The sequence below is a fragment of the Lissotriton helveticus genome, chromosome 7 (assembly GCF_964261635.1).
Source record: "Lissotriton helveticus chromosome 7, aLisHel1.1, whole genome shotgun sequence".
Lineage (NCBI taxonomy): Eukaryota > Metazoa > Chordata > Amphibia > Caudata > Salamandridae > Lissotriton > Lissotriton helveticus.
Window position 1 is genome coordinate 1,694,782,408 of NC_136068.1, and position 21,848 is coordinate 1,694,804,255.

Here is a 21,848-nt window from a genome sequence, read left to right on the forward strand (position 1 = left end):
AGATATGGAAGGAATGATTGATCCATGTTCTCGGCATGTTTTTAAATATTTCTTAAGCCAATGATGTCTGCCCACAGTCCCTCCAGGGCCGTTCACGAAATTATATAATACTTCAATATTTTCTGCACTATCCCATTAACATCTTTCTTACCCAGTGACAAATCCATAGAAAGCAATGCAGGGTGGACAGTAAGACAGTGTTTGTGCGAGCATTAATGTGCCAGCAAACCATTGACAAAACAGCGGAAGTAATGCCAATCATCGGTGCTGGAAGAGCAATTTCAATAGTGCTAGGGCCAGATGGACAACCATTGGCTTTTGCAACTCGCAAATTGCGAAAAATTGCGAGCCGCAATTTGCGAGTCCTAATGGGGTCGCAAATTGCATGCCTCATGCATATTAATGAGGCACTCGCAATTTGCGAACCCAAATGTATCAGTTCCATCTTTATTACCTGCTTTTCTTTCTCGAGTCTATCCCTAGCGCCGGGAAACCCACTGTGGGTAGCTGTGCGCGTTATAAGTTTAAATAAATAAATAAATAAATAAAATTAGGAATGGCTGGCCCTCCCAGGTATGGTGGCCTGCTGGGTTCAGCAGACCTCCATGTCTGGGACTGCTTTTAAATAAAGCATTTTTTTAAAAATGCAGACCGTTTTTCTTAAATGAAAACGGGAGGCATTTAAAAAAAAAAATGAAACGTTTTTGTTTAATATTTTAAGGGCAGGTAATGGTCCCTGGGACCACTGCCTGCCGCTAAAAAATATTTCCCCCTGCATTTGCAAAGGGGAAGGGGTCCCCATGGGGACCCCTCCCATTTGCGACTGCATTACCACCCTCTTGAAAAGGGTGGTAAATGGCAATTGCGGTCTCAAAACATTCTTACATAGGGTTGTGAGTCGCGGTTAGGAAGGGACGCCCTTGGAACGCCCCTTCCTAATTGCGAGTCGCAAATCCTATTTAGCAAGCCGCAAATAAATTGCGAGTCGCTAAATAGGTTTTGTACTTGGCCCTGTGGGTTTCTGTCTGCGCAAACGGGTTGTACATCTGGTCCCTAATGTCTAACACGGTTATTGAAGGCATACTAAAGGAGTTATTGTGCTAGAAATTATGCTCATCAGATGTACATCGCCAGTGAACGCCATCAAATTTTAATACCAGGTGTTATGCTCACCTGAATTATTCTTCCACTAAAAATGTTTATTAAAAGCATAATGCCAATTATATTTTTCTGGGGAACAGTTCTCTCAAAACACCACTCTCATTTCCTGTTCCACTCAAGCTAATTTGAAGTACTTTGAGATCTATGCTGGACATTATTATGGTGCTTTACAAATCCAGATAAGTTTAGTAATCTCATCCGACTTAGAATGCATTTCTTCTGCCAGTCAGACTTACTCTAAGACTTCATACCCTAAACAAATGTCTGTGATACTTAGCTTGAACATCTCTCCGACCTCCAGCAGGACACTCCTGCTAGTTGCAGCGATGCCAGTTCTTTAGACCTCTCCCTGCACTTACTTGTGCTGTACCTTATCTATAGGGAATATACTATCTGCTAAGTCTTGGTGTAGATTCTTCAAAGAATAATCAGGAGCCAGTCTGCCACTTCTCCTTGCAGCTTCTCTGGTACAGATCGGTAATAATTCCTGCAGATAGTTCAACTCTAATAGGTCATTTCATTTTTTTCAATCCTCCCATCCCCTTACTGTGCTCCTCTTGCACATCAAGGCACGCCGATGTCAATTGGTGGACCTGAGGGTGGGCAAACCCAAAATACATCCTCTTGGTTTAAGGACCGTCCTCAATCACACAAGTGGCCTCCCGTCTCAGGACCCATCTTCATAGCATCACCCGAACTTGCCTGCATTGCTAGGGAAGGGTTTTTAACACCTAATCGCCAATTTGCTAAGCATAGATGGAGGTTCTTCAAAGATGAGTCAGCATTTAGTAAGTTAGAGGATATTTTCTTAATTTACATTTTAGGCGCTTTGGTACAGTGTCAGTCATATAGATCTAGTCTTTAATTCATCCGCCAACCAACTGTAAGTATTAACAGGATTCAAGTACATAAATACACACAATCATTTACATACACAACTGTAAGAAATTGGAGGATAAGTTGAGGGGGTGAAAACCCATCACAAATAATAAACACAGTCCTTTTCGGGATCAACCACAAAAGTCAATAAATAATCTTGTACTTAACCCACTTGTAGTGTGGCACAAAGTAGGCAGGCTTAACTTAGAGGCAATGTGTTAAATATTTATGCCGCACTCTAAAACAGTTATAAAGTGAAATCACAACATAAGAAGACTGGGACACAAAGTAAAATGAAGGCTGACTGTAATAGAGAGCAAGCTGGATACAGGGACCAAGTTCAACCCAGTGAAAAGTTTTACCTTGGGACTTCGTCTCTTGAATGGAAGTCAAAAATACTCAGTAGTGCAAGGCAGCAGTCAGCTGTGGAAGAGGGTCCCTGGTCGTCTGACAAGGTCCCGTTACACCCATTTACCAAATTATCAAGGTGGTGTAAAATGAAGGCAGATTTTGGCCTGGTATGCGACCCAGAAGGAGGAAACATTAGGACCTGTAATCCCAAATTCTCAGGTTATTCTGGATTCCAGGATTAATGGCTTTAAACTGCTGGATTTCGGTGTGGGGATACAAGCTGAAATCATTAAAATTAGCCACACAGCACCCTCGCATCTATATCTGCCTGAATTGTAATCAGGCCTAATGTGGGATTTGTTTTTCATCTCATTAATTACCAGAATTCAAGCTAAAAAACCCAAGGTGTAGTCCTTTGAAACAAGAACACCCTTTTTGGATAAATCTGGCTATGAGGGTCGTTTTACCAAGAAATGCTCTGTTTGTGAAGATTCTGTTATAGTTTTTAATTTGACGTACATGTTCAAGAAGCCGGCTGCAGCTGGTCCTTGCTATTTAGCTAAACATAGAGCAGCAAAGTCTCAAAAGTGTCCACGCTTGCTCTTGTCTGCCAAAACTGAGTCACTCTCAGTGGAGAACAGATACTCTTTAATGCTGGATCATGTTTTTTAGGAAAAGATGCAGATCATTCTCTTACACTTTGATGCCTAGGTCCTGATGTATGAAATTTCCATTTGCATATGAGCCTACCTGATCTATCTTAACACCATCAATGCTACAGGGATTAATCCTCCATGCTGAGGCTTGATCAATCCCATTGTTCATGACGAGCTCAGCTCGTCATGAGCACACAAGAAGTGTACTGCATGACGAGCTGAGCTCGTCATGAGCATGGAAGGGGTTAATGAAGTAGATCATAAATTGTGATTCACTGCGATTGGATACCATCACAGAGATGGTGGCTTGCTGGGGTCCATGTCTGTGATCACATATAAATAGGCTGTCCGGAATTAGGTTAAAACTGACTCTACCCGATATTACGCTACCAACTGCAGTTTAAACCGAGTATCGCAGAATTTTTCACATTTGATTCACCACTTGGCCATTTGCACCTTTTGGCCACTTGAGGGAGCCAAAGCAGTACAAACCCATTATCCGAGCTAGGCATCGGTAATTCGATGAAACATTTCACCCTCCTCCCACTGTTCATGGCCTTCAAACACTTACTTTAGGCACGGTGCTCTTGTAACGGGTGCTGCCCTTTGCATTCGGTGATGGTTCTGTGTCCCTCCCCGCTGTGGTGTATGTCTCCCCTCGGGCTTAAATTAAACCCCGAGCGCCAGAGTCTTTTAATCTCAGAGCAGTGCCCCTGTTTTAATTGAACTAACAAGAGGAGACACGCTCCTCCTCTCACCCTGCTGTCAGCCTTATTTTTTAAAAGTTATCATCCCTTTCCTGTTAATTATTTGGCACTGTTTTCCAACTCAATTGTAAGCAGTTCCACCTTTAAGAAGGTGGGTCTTCTCCATAAATGTGCAACTTCCTCCAAAGCCCTGAGTTTCAAGCCAGCCTAGGGTGTCCTCTCCTTCCAGTTCCACGGGGTCTTCATTTTGTATTAACTGTGGGACTGTGACTCGCCACCAGTGTCTGTGCCCTGAGGAGGAACTGGCTACATACACCACAGGAGGTGCCGAGGTGTGCGTTACACCCCTGTTGAGACACTTAACAAGGCTTTGTTCTTTCACAGGAGATTCAATAATAACACCTTGTCCGATTTTATTGCGGGGGGGTCACACATGGCAGTGCCTGCTGAAAACATGTGCAAGAGGTCTGTTATCAGTGTTAGTATTGACAATTACTGTTGTTGCAGTTTATTGTTTGTATGTGCAGCAGGCCGACCGCTTTTAGTATAGAGCCCACAGCACTCATGGAACTATGGAAAAGCTTTTTTTTTTGTGGCAAAGCTTATTTAAAATATAACTTTTTAGAAGAATGGGACGTCCGCTTCAGGGACACCTCACGTTCTTTCACCCTTTTTTCTTTTTTTTTAACTTGCATGCTGAGCGCCGGGCACTAAACAGCCCTGCAACTCTGTGTTTGGAGGCTGTGCAAATGAGGGGTAAAGTTTATTTTTGTAGCACCAAGTCTGATGTGATTGTGGCAGATGGTGTAATGAAGGTGTTGCGCTGCCACTCACCACACACTTTGACCGGGTTCTGGTGCTGCAGCTCTGGGTTCGGTGGCTGTGCAAATAAGGGGGAAAGTTTATTTTTATAGCACCAAGTCTGATGTGATTATGACGGCCGCACCCGAGTACTTCACAGGTCTTTAAAAATACCATGTACTTAACAAGACTTTAATAAAGGAGTGGGTGCTGGGGGACGGGCACTGGAGAAAGAGACGGCACCTAGACAGGTATGCGGAGGTACGCTTCATGACCTGGATGCCATTTCTTTTTCTCTTATTTTACCATTACACGATAACGATTCAAGACTTGTGAACAAAATAAAAGAGGAGAGGAAAACAGCACAGATTTTAACTTTAAATAAATGAGATTGAAGCATGGGCACAAATATCCACACCGTCTGACAGTTTCAGTCAGCACCTTTATAACAGCCAGTACTCCACCATTCACTGAAACGTGTATGCACACAGAAACATGTGTGCAGATCACATTTATAATTGTTTCACCTGATCACTGGGTTACAATCTGATGCAAGAGTTGCATTACTTACAGACAAACAAATGCAGAGCTGTATTTCCCAAAATATTGGGATATCAGAGACCCCTCAGTGATCATGATCCTGGAGTTTAAAGTGTTTGTTATCCATCACAAGCACATTTGCTTGTATAGCACAAGCCATGTTTTTTTAACCAAATCTGTAAGTGACATGAGTGAAATAAAGATACCCAACAGCAGCCCCCCCTGGGTCAGCTGGGCACCACCACATTGCAGAATATGAGACTACACAAAATAATCTGATGTGTTAAAAGTTAGAAATTACAGCTATAATGAATATTCTGTATTCTCAACAGCTTGCAAACACATGCATGAATTTTGGCAGCAATGACAAGGGCGATGGGTGGTGCAAGCTGCAGTGGCCTCCTGGTCAGTGCCCTGGCACTTAATACTTTACAAATTAGGCCCTGCTAGTCATACAATCAAACACATGGTAAAGAAGCTGTGGTCCAGGGGACAAACAAAAGAAGGAGGAAAGCCATTGAACAAAAGCACACAAATGAGATTGACAAAAAAAGCCAATCAATGATCAGCAAAGGGCCGCCCTAAAGCCTACTGTAAGTATTGGTATAGTACACCGGTCTTTTGACACAAACAGCTGAAGCTGTGGAACGGCAAGACCTAAGAATGACACACTATTCTGAATCCAAAAACTCAGAAGTGTTTTCAAAACTAAAGAACTTCAAATCAAACTAAAACTGAGCTTTCCAATGGAGCACTTATTTCCACTTTTACGAATGTGCATAGACAAACAAGCATCAGGCTCTGAAATTACAAAATTTGGCAATTTAAAAAAAAGAGTGCAGTGTTGTCATAACAACTGAGTGACTGGCGTACCTCTCAAAGTTAACCACTCCTCTTGGGGTAACAGTTCCACCTCTTGCTAACATTCAAGTGGCTCACACACTGAAGGACACAGCCTGCCCCCTCCCTGGGTCCTATCCCAGCTCCAGTCCCATGGAGCACCCCGACTCATGGCTCCACCTCCTGCTCTTTGTTCAGGCTCACTCCTTGTTCGGCTGGCTTAAATGTCCCGAGAGGCATCAGATCCGTCCTGGCTTAGACACTCCTTACCTCTCATCCAGTTACTGAGGCCTCTTAGGCTAGCTGCCACAGGGCAGCATGGTTCCTACAGACACCAACCTAGAACCTACAGTCTGGTCCAAAAAGGAAAAGGAAGGCACGCGCTGCAGGGTTAGGGCTGCTTCTGGTGTGAGGAGGATGACTCTGTGGGGATGGTATGGGTGAGCGCCAGGAGAGTCAGAAGAAAGAGAGGAGGGGACAAGTCCTACCACTTCTAAATAGAATAAAAAGTGACCGTGGAAGAGGGTGGACCAGCACACAAAAGGTCAAAGACTACTCGTGAGATGGAGCTGGAAGGTAAGACGAGGACAATGCCTTCGAGCACAGGATTGCAAATAACAATGGCATTTATTTTTGTTTTAGTTTTTAAAACATAAATAAAGGATTTGTCATTTACAACGCCAAAAGCTTAAAGTCGCAAAAATGCGAGAACTATTGCATTGCAAATGCTTGTTAAATCTGACCTGCAGAATCAAAGAACAATAGAAAAGTATTTCATGACTTTATTAAGCTTCTGAAATGTAGAGCAGTATACAATTTCTGAAGAAAAATTGAAAAAGCAATCATAAAAGCAAAGCGTTCCATAAACACCGGCAAAACACAGTTTCAGTTGTTTTTTATGGCGCGAAAATGAGTAAAAACACTGAAAAGCACTGTTTTTTTGAGGTATGGAAATCACTGGAAAACACTGAAAAAACACCACCGGAATTTACCAAAAATAGAAACTGAAAACAGGAAAGCCTACATATGAATTAACAAAACTTTTTTTTTTTAACTCAACACATTTTCCTTAAAGTAAACAGGACTTCATTTAAAAAGAAATGCAATTTTTTCTAAACTTATTTGAAAGTGAATAGTGGGCACCCGGGGCCACTGCCTACTCCCTACTTTTTTATTTTTTTACTTTAAAAAAAAGGAAGGATGCCCAAACTGGCTTCTTCCCTTTTGCAATTATGTTACTACCCCAACTCGGGAGTTAGTAACCTTTCAATGTTATGCAGCAGGATTTTTGTCGCAAAACATTCAAACATACCATAGCAAATAACTTTTTAGAAGGGATGCCCTAAAGATGCTCCTTTCAAACAGCAGCTTGTTATGCCTTTCCAAACCCATCTTGTGATTCGGTCAACCTGTTCCAGAATCGCAAAATGGGTTTAGTACATAAAAAAAGCCATTTTGCATTTGCAAACCCTGCGTTTCTTTTAATAGCAACCTTTGAGATTTCAAAATAGCTTTCTACTTGTTACTACTGGTTTCAAGACATTTGATGTAACAAGCTCTAGGATGAGTGGGAACCTGCCTTTTTATTTATCTACAGGGCGTCACTCCCTTATTCTTGTTGATTTAATAGAGGAGTGTTGGCTTGTCAGGCGTGTCTTAGTGAGGTGAAATGGATGGTTTTCAAAAAACAAATGCACCCTGGGTAGACACTGAGAAAGACACATCCTGTGACTTCCTTAATAAAATCATAAAGTTAAAAGAGGACCTCAACTTCATACAGTAAACAAGGGAACAGCACTTCTGAAGCTGCAATAAACCAATGTTGAACTCTGTGCAGCAAATAAAGGTAGGGCATCAAAAGGTGAAAATATCTCTGACTGTTGTGCTTGGTGATGCAGGCACTACCCTGGACTCACCAAAATATTCTTGGACACAATACTGTGCCTAGCTCTAATATCTTCAAAGCAACATTATTCCCTGCAACTCATTGTAACAAATCAACTAGAAGAGGAACTGGGGCAGAGGAGGCGATTGTCCACTCATTTTATGCATGGGATTGGTTTTTTGCTATGCTGGTTTAGAGTAGCATAACGCAACTTTCAACATCGCAGCCTATCGCGGGAAAATAACAACGTGTCAACGTGGAATTCACAGTAGCATGCAATAGACACCAGATAACGCGTCAAATGTCTGGGTGAAAATCAACGCCATGCCGCAAAAATGCGATATGCGAACGCCAACAAACATGCGATGAGGCCAATCGTTGTACAAAAAGTAACAAAAACCAGCCCCAGGCCTGCAAATCACACGCGTCTGGCGGGACAAAGCACCATAAAAACCACAGAAGCAACACACCAGAAATAAGCCAAAGCACGTAGCAACATGGATGCACCCTGACCCAGTGCATAAGCCAACTCGAACCCCAAAACCCCCACAGACCACAGCAAAGAACAACAGGGTCAGGGAAGGCCATGGAGAAGAGGGAGAGGAAGACTGGGTGCACACCACAGGAAAAAAAGACCAGAGTCACGGAGGTGACAGAACACTACCAGCAACTGACCCACAAGCTGACCACCTGGAATGCAGTCTGAGTGCCGAGGATGCCAATCGAGGAGGGCAATAGGTGCTGGCATGATATGACTACCTAAACCAGGCACAAACCTGCTCCCAACTGGAAGGCAGCAACGGCAATAGGAGGTGGCAGAACAGTGCCACAGGAGGAGCTGGGTGAAACCCATGCCACAGTCATCAGTGTGGAGACGGTGCAAGGAGTGGGGAGTACGGACACAGCTCAAGAGGACCTAACACCACATCAACAGGGAGTGTAACAAACAGGGACTAGGGGGACGGGGGAGATGGGCATAATGGCACACATGAACAATGAGGTGTAGCACACTGCACACCCACAATTTCTCAGGATCATGTCCCAGATCCCCTTGGCACACTGCAGCACACACACATAGCAAGAACAGCACACCCACATTGACGACCATGTGGTACAATGCGCATAGCCGATACTGCAGAACAGAGGACACAACGGGTTCCGCACATGCACAGAAACATGCCTTCTACATCTGACAGAGCCGGAAACTGTGAAATGGAAATGTACGTGTATGACCTCACATCCGTCATGTACTCCAATTGTACACTGTCCCGCAGAAGAATCCAGCACCTCCCAAACAGTCACAATGTACATTGCCATACAGTCTACATGCAAACCAGAACAATGCGCCAGCATACATCTCAACACAATGTCAACATGAATCTCCCCTTCACATTGCAGAGGGGCACACAACACCTGCAGCAGAGCACAGAAGACAACACATCTGTGATGCCGGAGAGGACCACCAGACCGTCGACACCGACACCCTACAACAGCCCATGGATATCCCACGCAACCCCCCACCAGGACCCGGCCAGCCAAGCTACTCAGAGGAGAATACCGAGCCTGCAACAGACCCCACAGCAGGAAGCACCCGCAAGCACAGCTGGATCACAACACTTCACCCACCCAAATATGGCACCCCAATGCCATGTGTCAGCACGCCAAAAGGAGGTGGCCCAACAGGTGTGGGTGGGGGCTGAACCAATGGAATAAGAACTAGAACACATACGTGGTGTCTATCACCCTTCAGGTACCACCCACACCCCACAAAGGAGACCCACACTGCCATAGAGACACATGCAGATGCACATTCTCAGTACAGAACCATGCCCAGGGGTGCTCAAATAGTAGTCACACACCCATGTTGGCTCTGCGTATGAAGGCCCTGGCCACTCCCCTTACAAAATGAGTGGGTGACGACAAAGCTACATGTCCAAGCTCCAACCCACTGCCTGCGGTGACATGTCTGCATCCGATGTACACAGCGCAATGTAATGTCGTATGGCGCAGGGCCCTCGTGCATACAACAAGACAACAGGGACACACGCATACATCATATTGAACTGGCTATTGGGCCATGTGCCCCGCCCCTTTATTGGCAGGGCCACATGTACAGTGACGTCTGTGCTGGATGTGTGTGGGGTGAGTGTAAGCCATTCCACACGGAATGCCTGGTGCTGGCAACTACTTGAACATTGGACACCAGTGCAACACAAACAGAAAACACATGCAGAACAGAGTCAACTGCTGAGCAACATGGAGTGAGCCGGAGAAAGTCCAGAGGACAGCCAACATGCGAACAGAAGTGTCCATGAGTTGCAGTGCACTGGGGATGGGGCACTGGGGATGGGACACTAGAGATGAGTGAATTCATGTGAAGAAAAATTCTCGGATTGTGTCCCTTAGAAATATTCCTGATGCAGATGCAGTGGGGTGTGTCAGAGCTGCATCATGTTCCCATCGATGTCTCAAAGTCCCACATTATTTGAGGTGACATAGCTGTCCAACCGCTCCATAGCACAAAACTCAATCATCAACGGACAATGGCCTGCTGTGCACTGTGTCACTGGTACCTGGAGTGCTGAGCAGGGTATCAGGCTGATGATGGCATCCACGACAGGTCTGAGCAACTCCGTAAGTCTGTCAGGACCACCGTTTCGACTCTGGCAGATGGCGGTTGGAGGTGGTCCTTGCGGTCGCGGTGTGTGCCTCCTGCGGTGATGCAACGTCCAGGCCAGTCAGGACTCGCTTTGGTGTGTGAGCCCTGGTGGGACACAGTTGGGCCTCGAGGCTTCGTACAGTGCAGGGCCACAGAGAAATGGTGTTGATGACCCCAAGGTCAATGCTTCAGGGGCCATCCAATATCTCAGAAGAAGGGGTCCTGGACCGGATCAGCACAGAGTTAAAGAGCGCAGATGCACTATTATGTTACGTTGTTTAAGTTTATAGAGCGCCTGGTTACACTGACCCAGTGTGTCCCCACACTAAGGTGGCAGCAATGCATCAAAGTCACAACAGAGAAAAGCCAGATAGCACCCTAGATTAACCTACAGGGAATAGAAAGGTCTTCAGACTTTTACGAAAGATGGATTCGGATTCCTCCAGTCTGAGTTTCTGAGGAAGGGTGTTCCACAGCCGGGCTGCCACATATCGAAACGAGCGGCCACCCATCCTAGCTCTCCTGGTGCAGAGAAAATAGATAGACGAGCGTTTTCAAAAAAGGATTGATTGAACAGTCTTCTTTCTCAAGCATAAGAAATGAACTGCTACAATCGTAAAACTAGTTGCAAAATGTAATGCATACAGTAAAAATACCGTAAGAGCTTAGGGACATGCACCATCCTACTCACACTTGATCTAAGCAGTCGGGTAGGTGCATAGGGAGTGAGGAGGTTGTGTAAGTACACAGGACCTTTTTTCTGTAGGATCCGGTGGCTTACATACATAGCCTTAAACTTCACTCTCTCACTAATAGGAAGCCAGTGAAGAGAAGCCAGCGCTTTCTTAGCAGACGCTCTCCTAGGTAACATAAGAACAAGTCTTGCCGCTGCATTCTGGATAATTGCAATAGTCCAGGCGCGAGATCACCAGGGCGTGCACCATAATCTTTCTAGATGCAGTCGGGAGATTATCCAGGGTCTTTCATAGACCTCGTAGGATGCCAAAACATGCCCTGTCACCCGCCTGGTGTGATAGTCGAAGGACAGTTTGTTATCCACCCATACACCGAGATGTTTTGCTTGTTCACACGGTGCCGGGGTAGGGCCCAATGTCTGGGGCCACCATGCCGATGTTCAGACAGAAGGAGCATTCCCTATTATCAGTACCTCAGTCTTAGTACAGTTGAGCTTCAGACAATTACTTGCCATCCACTCGGCCAGTTCTTGCAGGCACAGCATAAAATTGGCGGCTGCATTAGACCGGGCCTGAGTCAGGGAGACCACTAGCTGAGTGTCATCGGCATAGGGCAGGGTGTTAATCCCAAACTTAGCCGCTACTTTTGCCAGGGAGGCGACATAATGATTGAACAAAGTAGGACTTAGGGTAGAACCCTGAGGCACCCCCTGCATCAGCTTGATGTTCCTCGAATAGTGGGCTCCCTGCATAACTTGGAAACTCGCTCAGTCAGAAAAGATTCCAGCCATTTCAGATCCCCATCAACAACACCACCTCTCTTCAAAGCTCGCAGCAAGGTATGGTGGGCGACAGTGTCAAACGCTGCTGGTCTAACAAAAGTAGTGTGGCTGTCTGTCTGTCGTACACGTGCTTCCGAATGATCTCGGTGGAATGCAGTAGTTCCGACTCGGTGGAATGGAGGGCATGGAAGCCAGACTGCGAGGGGTGAAGGAGGCTGTTCCTGCCAATGTGCTCTGTCAGCTGTGTGTTCACAATCTTCTCGGCTACCTTAGAAAAATAGGGGAGCAAAGAGATGGGTCGCAGGTTGTCTAGTTGCTCCATATTGATATGGGGCTTTTTTTGCAAAGGAAGCACCACTTCCTCCTACCATCTATTAGGCACTACTCCTGACCTAACAGACAGGCTGATAAGATGACTAATGAAGGGCTCTAATATATCCAGACTCCCTGTAAGCACCCTCGGGGTCAGAGGATCCCTGGATGATCCCGATTTGATAGTACTTGCTGTCTGTATGAGACTATCCGGTGCAGGCACCAGAAATCCACGGAGCTTTTGTATTATGGGAGCCTCCACTTGTTCCCCCTCCCCTTCCACGCTACCGCGAGCAGAGCCAGGGAAAGAGGAATAAATCTGTTCAACCTTAGCCGCAAAATACTCTGCAATCTGATTGCAGGATTTCTCAGATCCCACAGCGGGAGGAGCGATCGATGCCAGGGAGGATATTTTTTAAAAACATTAAAAAGCTCCTTAGTGGAGTTTTCTGCAGTTTTGATTCTCTCCTTAAAATAGGTTGATTTCGCCGTCTTAATAAGCGCATGATGGAACTTAATGCAGCTTTTATACTCCTCTTCCACAAGGGTGGAGAAATCTTTCCTCCATCGTCTTTCAAGACGCTTGCACTCTGTTTTAGCTATCCTAAGTTCTTCCCCGAACCAAGGGGCAGATTTACGTTTTGTTGAGGACACCTTATTAGACCAGGGTGCCGTACAATAAAGGACGTAAGTAATGCGCGTCGCTAAGGCTTCGCACTCCTGGTTTACATCTAAACCAGATGGAGGTGCGTCTCTCATAAGAGCCTGGTTCAAAGCCTCCTGAGAGAAGGTAACCCACTTCCTGTTTTTAAAACCCATTTTAGCTTCCTCCTTTGCTTTGGGGGTCGGGAGTTGTATGGTAAAAGGTATCCAGAAGTGGTCTGACCACGGCACCGGACAGGGGGGTTCAACCACCAGAGCATCCCAGTTGGCAAAAATGGGATCGGGTAGATGTCCTTGCCTGTGTGTAGGGGATTCCGATTGTAGTGTTAGTTGAAGTGTCGCTAAATCGTGACACAGCTCTTGTGCCCCTGAGATCAGTGCATCATCCAGGTGCAAATTCAGGTCTCCCAACACCAATAGTTTATCATATCTTAGAGCCGGTTGCACCAGATAGTCAATTAAACTACGGGAAAAACTACTGTGGGGCCCTGGAGGTCGGTAGACCAATAAGCCTTTAATAACATATTTAGTGGCCGTTCTAAGAGTAAATAATCCTGATTCACTGTCCTCAATTACAACTGACTCCAAAGAGACTTGTATAGAGTGTTTGTGTATAATAGCAATGCCCCCTCCTCTGCCCGATAGTCTATCGAGTCTCATGATCCCATTTCCCGCAGAAAGGGCCTCCAGTATATCTGGTGCAGAGTCCATGTCAAGCAAAGTTTCAGTGACAAATAGAACATCTATTTGACCTTCCATGAGTTGATCGTGTATCTCAAACTTGTGCTTCCTCATAGACCTACAATTAATCAGAGAGAGGGCGAGTCGGTAGCCTGCTTTTCTGTTTGTCAATAATACCTTCGGTACAAATGTGCAGTGTTCGCACTGCCAGCATTTGCTATCTAAAATTATACTGTGCTTACACTGTGGCCGGCAGAGGCACCCATCCACGGGACGATGACTTGCGATGCAGTTAGATGCGCCATGTGACCAGAGCGGGTCCTCATCAATGTCTGAGGTGTATGTTGCGGAGGGTTGAGGGGACAGAGGAAGGTGTCCTCCAGGGCATGATGCGGAAGGTCTGATATAATCCGGAAGCAGCAAATGGAGGAGTGGAAAGCGCAAGCCTCGTTTTCACCACCAATTTGGTATCAGGTACATAAGGCTGAAAACTATCCCCTAGTCCGTAGACTCAGACGCCACCAATGTACGATCAGTAAGTGCCCATGAATGTCAGGGAACAGACTTAGTGGCACCGGGGCTGAGGGTATGCAGTCTGCGATGATGCTGGTACACTGATATGAATTCCACAATCGCTAAATCAAGACTGATTGACCTACTAGATGGCAGTCTAGGCCGGAGGCAGTGGTCAGCAGTGGCCCACTGCCACGTGTCGTTGGCTCATGATGCAGAGAGTCAGTGACACCAGGGCAGTTGTCGGTAGTGATCGATCACCTTCGTAATGATGATCCTGTTCCCTCCGGACTACAACGCATCATCGTCTTATGCCTCTCCTTGCGTGCGATGAAATGTATTGTGCCTTTGAATAATCGATGTTCCGTTCCAAATCTCTGACCTACTTGACCATGATGTAGACCTGAGGAAGCAGTCAGGACGGGCTATTCACTGTTTGTCGCCGGCATAGGTTGGTGGCCCCACCGACCTGCGTAGTTCAGGTTCAGTGGCACCACGTGTTTGGTCACCTACGTGACTGTGACCCAGCTTCCTACTCCTCTATGTGCGACCATTGGTGTGGATTCTGCCATTCGTGAATCGCGACTAGGTGCTGAATGTGAGACCTACTGGTCCGCAGGGTAGTCCTGGTCTCTCATCCACATGTTGCCAGCTGGCGTTGAACAGGGTTAGTAGCACCACATGCAGTCGGCTGGTGTTGAACAGGGTTAGTGGCACCACATGCAGCCGACTGGCATTGAACAGGGTTAGTGGCACCACGTGTAGCTGACTGGCATTGAACACGGTTTGTGGCACCACGTGTCGCAAGATGCCCATATGGAACTATGCCTCACTGATCGGGGGTCTGGTTGGTGGCCGCTGGCCCGGAATTGGGGTCACTGCCATTCAGGACCCAGGACACAGTTTCACATATAGGACCTACTGGGCAGAAGACGACCCCGGTGTAGTATGTGAATGAGGAAGGAATAATGTGGGCCAGCGTCGGGGGGCCAGCGATGGTCTGAGAGGCTGGCAGGGTCGCGGCCTCAGGCTTGGAGCTTGCACAGGCACGTGGTGGGCCCTCCTTGACACACGCCGGTGTCGGCAGGTGATCAGTGTGGCCTTGCTGCTCAGGGGTGGGCCTGACGGGTTCATGGCCAAGAGGGCTGGGGTACGGCAGGTGAACAGGATCGCAGACAACTATACTCATGAGGACGGCGTCGGCCTCCTGGAGGGGTGAGAGGCACTGCCCTGGCAGAGACGTTGGGCTTTCCGAAAGAGGACCACGCCCAGGGCTACGTGCTTTTGCATTCACACCCCTATGCTGGCCTGGCGTATGCCGGGGCATCCCACTCTGCTCACGCTTACGGGGGGGGGGGACGTAACAGGCAATATTTCCGCAAGGTCCCCCTGGCTGGCGTGACATGGTTGCATCCACTGTCCACTACTCTCCATTCACCAGAGGTGTATGTTGTCGTGGATATGGGTGTGTTCTGCATACTGCGGTCTGTCGAGCACATGGCATTGTGTACCTTCCCAATCATGGTTCTACTGCATCCTTCACACATGCCTGGTTGCCACCTCTCCCCACATTCGGCTATAGTGTGGCTGAGGTGCCATGCCGTTGTTGGCTCATGTTCACGGCTAGCCCAGGTTGCCATTGTAAGTTGTTCAGTAGTGTCTGGTGGGTGGGCATGTTGTTGTGCATGTTGGTTGGGATTATGTGACCTGTGCATTGCCAGAGTTTTGAATTGCATGGTTGTGGAGTTGAGGTGAGTGGGGTGTTCATTTGGAACTTGCCACGGGGCTGTGCATTTCCCTTGGTGCCATCCTGGAAACTCTGGTTGATGATGGACTGTCGGAGGATGCTGTCTGAAGATGAAGCATTTATGCACACTGGCTGTGTATTTAGAGGTGACATTGTTGGAGGTCCCACGGTGTTCTGATGTTGCCTGCACATTGTTGTGTGATGTGTGCTTCCTGTTGTGGTGATTGTGTGCTGTGCCACCAGGGGGCCCAGGTAGGACATGTGTGCTGTGGATTGCCCCCAACACATGCGTGCATCCAGCTATTGCGTATGGTCCTTCCTTGGTCTCCAGCAGATCCTGCGCATTGTGTTGGACGTATGGGGACTGGAGTACCAGGGTGATGGTGATGTCCAGGACAGGTGTGGGGGACTTGGATGTGGCTGGCTGTGCGACTCCTCCTACTCTGGCGGGTGTTGGTTGGGGTGTGCCATGGGCCAACAGGTGCAGAACAGCCAGCAGCTTGGTTTGGGGTGGGATATTGGTTGTCCGCCGTGTTGGTGCAGTAGGCTTGTTAGGCGATGATAGTCAGGATGCGTAGGATGGATGTCCATTTCTGCCTGTAGTGGACAGTGACATTGTCAGATGTTGGGTCTGTGAGACAGGTGTGTTTCCTGCGGGGCTGCTGTCTTTGTCTGCACTGCCTCTGTGGTGGTACGGGGGGGTGTTCCGGGTGGGGGTTGGGGTCCAGGGGTGGTGGTGGTGGGTGTTGTGGCCCTCTTGGGTGTCCGGGCTGTATGATGAGTGGCTCTGTGGCATCTGTTGCCCTACTGATGTCGCCCTGGGCTGATGTCGCCCTGGGCTGGGATCCGTTTTGTGGTGCAGGCTGCCGTCCGACTTTACACCAGGTCAGAGCAGGTGTTAATTTACTGCTGCTAACACGCCTTATCTCCTTTTTTTTGTTCTTATCGCTGATCTGGCTGGTGGTTGAGAATGTTGAGGTGTGGTGTTGTTGAGGCTTTTGGCACGGGAATGCCTACTCTGCATCTCATTAGCGATAGTTGCGGGGGTCCTCTTTGGTGATATTTTTTGCGGCTGCTATCGCGGGTAAACTGGCGCTGTGAGCTGTTAACACCAGCTTGTGAATGGGGATGTAAATTCATGATGACTTTGGCTGCGATAAAGTGCCGTTATTTTGGCGATAGCTCCTTGTGAATATGTCCCCAAGTCTTCCATCTTTGGGATACTGGGATCCCGCAAACCTACTTCCATTTTTCACTGACTTCGGAGCTTTGCGTGGCAGTCTGCCTCATGACTCCTCCAGAACAAGAGGAATTGGCTCTGTATACCCTGAACCCTACTTTTATTTGAGATACATCTTCCAGAATGAAAGTGATTTTGTCACAGTGGATAATATATAAACCCATATGTGCTCTGTTGTATTAGTAGTTCTACCACACCTGCACGCATCAGATAAGCCTGTGGCGAGTATGGTTATCCTAAGTGCTGGATGCTCCCTTTGGTCAAAGGTTCAAATCCTGGCAGAGCTGACAAAGGACCTCATGCTTCAGAGGTCGTTGTAAGGATTTCATTATTTGTAACACTGGGGTCCAATTTTTTAAGTTTTTTTGCATATCTAAGTTCAAGTTAGGTGTGCATAACACATTTATGAGGGTAAATTCACTTTCCTGTTTTTACACAATTGCATAGCTGTCAAGTTTTCAGTCTTATGTGTAACATTTCCATGTTTCCAATTTGCTGATATATGACATTTCCATATAGACTTTGAGAGACACTTTATGGCAAACTAATCATGATGCACCAGTAGACAGATTACCCCCATTTTGTATAGTCCATGAACCCCCAGCAGTGGCACTGTCCCTAACAGAAGCAGAAATTGCCACAGCAGATATATATAGCCCAACTTGTACAGCTGTAATGGTGCAATATGTAGCCTTGCATGGCTGCCAGATTCTTCCACCAGCAGTTTCTGCAGGCCTGCATCCAAGATTCACTGCCATCAATCGGCATGCATATGGTGTGGCTAATAACCACTTAGGGTATCCAAGCGCTTGCAGGCCTCGGAGGCCTTTTTCGAACAGCCAGGTCTTTAGGGCCATTCGGAATTCTGGAAGTTAGGTGATGGTCCAAAGGTGTGTGGGGAGTCTGTTCCAGGTCTTTGCTGCAATGTGGGAAAAGGAGTGTCCTATACTTCTTCTTCGGTAGATGCTGGAAGTATGGGCAAGTGAAAGGGAGGCGGAGCATAGTCTTCTTGATGGTTGGTGGAAGTTCTGGCGGTGGTTAATGTAGGCGGGTCCTTGCTTGTGTAGAACCTTGTGTGTGTGGGTCAGCAATTTGAAATGGCATCTCTTCTGTATGGGGAGCCAATGGAGTTTCCTGAGGTGGGATGTGATGTGAGTTCACCGGGGAAGCCTGAGAATGAGTCAGGCGGCTGCGATCTGTATGGTCTGAAATCTCTGTAGAATGTGCGTGGCGATTCCTACATAGAGGGCATTGCCATAGTACAGTTGGCTGGTGATAAGAGATTGTATCATGGGTCGTCTTGTGTGTAGGGGTAGCCACTTGAAGATCCTATGTAGCATGCGCAGAGTGAGTAGGCAGATGGAGGAAACGCCGTTGATCTGTGATTTTATGGTGAGCTCGTAATTAATGATGATTCCGATGTTTCTGGCGTTGTTGGAGGGAGTAGGGGCAGGTCCTAGGTCTGATGGGCACCGGGAGTTGCTATTTTCAAAGATCAGTACTTCTGTCTTGTCTGAGTTCAGCTGCAGGCAGTTGTTCTTCATACAGTTGGCAGCGTTTGTCATGCATCTGTAAAAGTTGGTTGTGGTAGTGGTGGGGTCGTCGGTGAGTGAGAGGATGAGTTGGGTGTCGTCTGCGTAGGAAATTATTTTGAGACCGTGAGATCTTATGATGTTGGCCAGCGGGGTCATGGATGCTTAAAAGCTTGGGGCTGAGCTATGAGCCCTGGGGGACACCGCAGGTTATCTACTTGGGTTCAGAGGTTAAATGTGGGAGGTGGATCCTCTGGCTTCTTCCACTGAGTAAGGAGAGGATCCATCTGAGTGCATCCCCTCGGTGCTGATGTGGTGGAGTCTTTCGATCAGTGTATGGTAGGATATGGAGAAGATGGCTGCCGAAAGGTCGAGGAGGATCAAAGTTTGTGTTTCTCCTCGGTTGAGGAGGGTTCAGATGATGTTGATGGCTGTGATCAGGATGATTTTGGTCTATGATTGCTGCAGAAACTGTATTGGGAGGCACTGAGTAGCTGGTTCTGCTCCAGGTGTGTCAATAGTTGATTGTTGATGTTCATTTCCTGTACCTTCGCTGGGAATGGGACCAGGGAGATTGGGCAGGGGATTTTGAGTTTGCTGGGGTCGGTTGAGGTTCTTTTGAGCAGTTTTCTGGCTTTGGCATGTTTCCAGGCTTCGGAAATGTTGCGGTGGTGATAGAGGTGTTGAGTCGGGTGGTGAGTTCCTGGCCTATCATTTGGTTTTTGAAGTTGAAGGTGTGGTGCGGGCATGGGTCATTTGGAGCTCCCTAGTGGATGGGTTCATGGTGAAAGTGGTGTGATCTGAGTGGAAAGAATGTTCTACCCTCCATCCAGGCACCTGTAGCGATTAGCTTCCTTTCAAACTCCTGAAGCAATTGTCTTCTTCACATACCTTGAGACTCCCCTTCTAATAGAGCCTCCCTCACTTGCGACCCTACCTTCAGGATTTTGGTTATTCTGGATTCTTCTAGGATGCCTTTAGCTCTCCCTCGATGCAGGCCCTTGTTACTTCCTCTTTGAATGCTGCTGCTTCCCCCTTCATGTAGATGCAAACAATGTGCTTTCCTTCATTCTCCAAGGCCTGCTGGCTGCGCTCCTGAGGCCTTCTCTCGGTGGTAGAATATTGTGTATTAAATGTCTACCATTCCTGGTGAATAGACTACTACACTTTGCCTTCTGGGACTTGTAGCTAAATCTTTACCTTGACATGTAGGAGTTTAAATTCATAACCTATTATTATTATTAAATTACATTTATATTGCGCACAGCTACCCTAAACAGGGTTTCCCGGCGCAGATAGTTGGAGTACTGCAACTGAGCAACCAGAAAACTCATCACTGAGAAAAGAGCCAAGTCTTAAGGTCTCGCCGGAACCTGAAATAGCACTGTTCCTGCTTCATTGACCAAGGAAGAGAATTCCATAATCTGGGTCCAAGGAACGCAAAAGACCGACCGCCCATTCTAGATAGTCTGCAGCTAGGTGTTACCCAATTGCTGAGAGTAGGGAACGGGATGGAACATAGAGATGGACAATCTCCTTAAGATAAAGGGGGCAGACCCTTGATTAATTTTAAAAATAAGACACAAGGTCTTAAAATTGATCCAACTCTCAATGCGGAGCCAGTGCAGATCCCGCAGCACAGGGGAGATAGTTGATTTCCTTGAAGTCTGACATACAAGGCGAGCTGCAGAATTCTGGACTACTTGGAGTTTCTTCAACACCTCCTGGTTTCCCCCAAGGTACAATACTTTCCCGTAGTCCAAGCGCGAGGTAAGTAGCGCCTGGACCACCGTTCTTTTTGTGGAGTCAGGGAGCATCCAGATAATCTTCCGCAGCCATCTTAGAATAGTAAAACATGTGGAAGCACGGCTAACCACCTGTTGCCGCATTGAGAGGGTGTTGTCAAGGATAAACCCCAGGTTACGGACTCTTGTAACCGGTTGCGGGAGGGTACCCATTTCCGTTGGCCAATGTTGGGGCCCCCAAAGATGCTTATGTTTGCCTAAGAAGAGCTGTAGTCTAAATAGCTAGTGCTGACTGAAGGCTCAACCTGGCAAATGCAATGCTAATGTAGATAATCAGATCACTGAGGAAATAGTGGAAGTAGGTAACAAGAGCACTAGCTCTCGGGTAGCACACTGAATAATGCAGCAGACAGACTAATTCATTGTTGTGCATGCTGGACAATGCAAATTCAAGGAATGAGCAGTGGTGTAGTTAATTATGGTCCCTACTATGTTCATTTCAGCTCCTTTTACTCTCTTCTTTCTCAAGAACCATCTGACACCCTGACTCTTTTCCCTTTCACAGGACCCTCCAGAGGCCATCATACACCTTGAAAACAAAGAAGAATTTAGATCTGACCTGCGTATGTGGCTGTCTGCTCCGGGTGCTGGCTCAGGGCACAGTACTTGTCTACCAGTGTCTCCTTTCCCTCAGCCTACAAGTGAGGCCCATGTATTGCAGACGCCAGGGGCAATATTTATACCTAAGACTTGCAGTGCAGCAAGTCACCTTGTAAGGATCCGCAAGGCTTTTAGGTCAGAAAAGCAACCGGGTGCACAGCCTAAGTGAGCGCACTGGATAGAGGTATGCTATTATCAAGTGGTGCAAATGGGTGAGTGGAGAGCCCTAGGAACCACTCCAATTGAGCAGACAGAGCTACCAATTCTAGAATTATGGGGTTACCCTATGCACTCAAACAACGGTAGAACAGTATGTTAAGTAACATGCAAACGTTAGGTACAAAATACAAAGCGACAGAAGATTCTTGGAAACTCCAGAGGGAGAGTAGTCCGTTGGAGTCCTTTATTGCTTAAGACAGCCAGCCGACACGTGTTTCATCGCTATTGCGAATCCTCAGGGCTATAATGGCTGTGTCAAAACCAGAAGGTCGCGCAGCTGGTGATAATTCCGACCCAGCCGGGCCCGTGACCATTAAGGTGAAGATGAAGACAAGGAACTGGTCTCCAAACAGTATGAGGAAGCTGTAGGCAAAATCATTCAAGTGTGATGTAACGTCGATGGACTGGGTAGTCCACTAACAAGGGGTGATGACACGCACTAATTGTACGAGGTAGAGGTCTTAAGGGGTATTACTTCCTGTTAGGGAACACGTTCCTGTTAGGGAACACGGCCCGGGGAGGAAACGCTTCACGCCGCTCTTAGACACACTACGACTCTGGCGTCCTCTTGACAAGAACT

The 21,848-nt window shown here is 47.1% G+C and overlaps 1 protein-coding gene across 1 annotated transcript in view; it reads right to left on the reverse strand.

The window, feature by feature from the left end:
• Nucleotides 1-21,848, reverse strand: part of LOC144769642 (uncharacterized) — a 1,000,462-nt gene that overhangs the window by 262,468 nt on the left and 716,146 nt on the right. Inside the window, exon 43 of the mRNA XM_078653818.1 lies at nucleotides 4,100-4,156. Within this exon, the coding sequence (XP_078509944.1) occupies nucleotides 4,100-4,156 (57 nt within the window). The remainder of the gene's footprint in view (nucleotides 1-4,099; nucleotides 4,157-21,848) is intronic.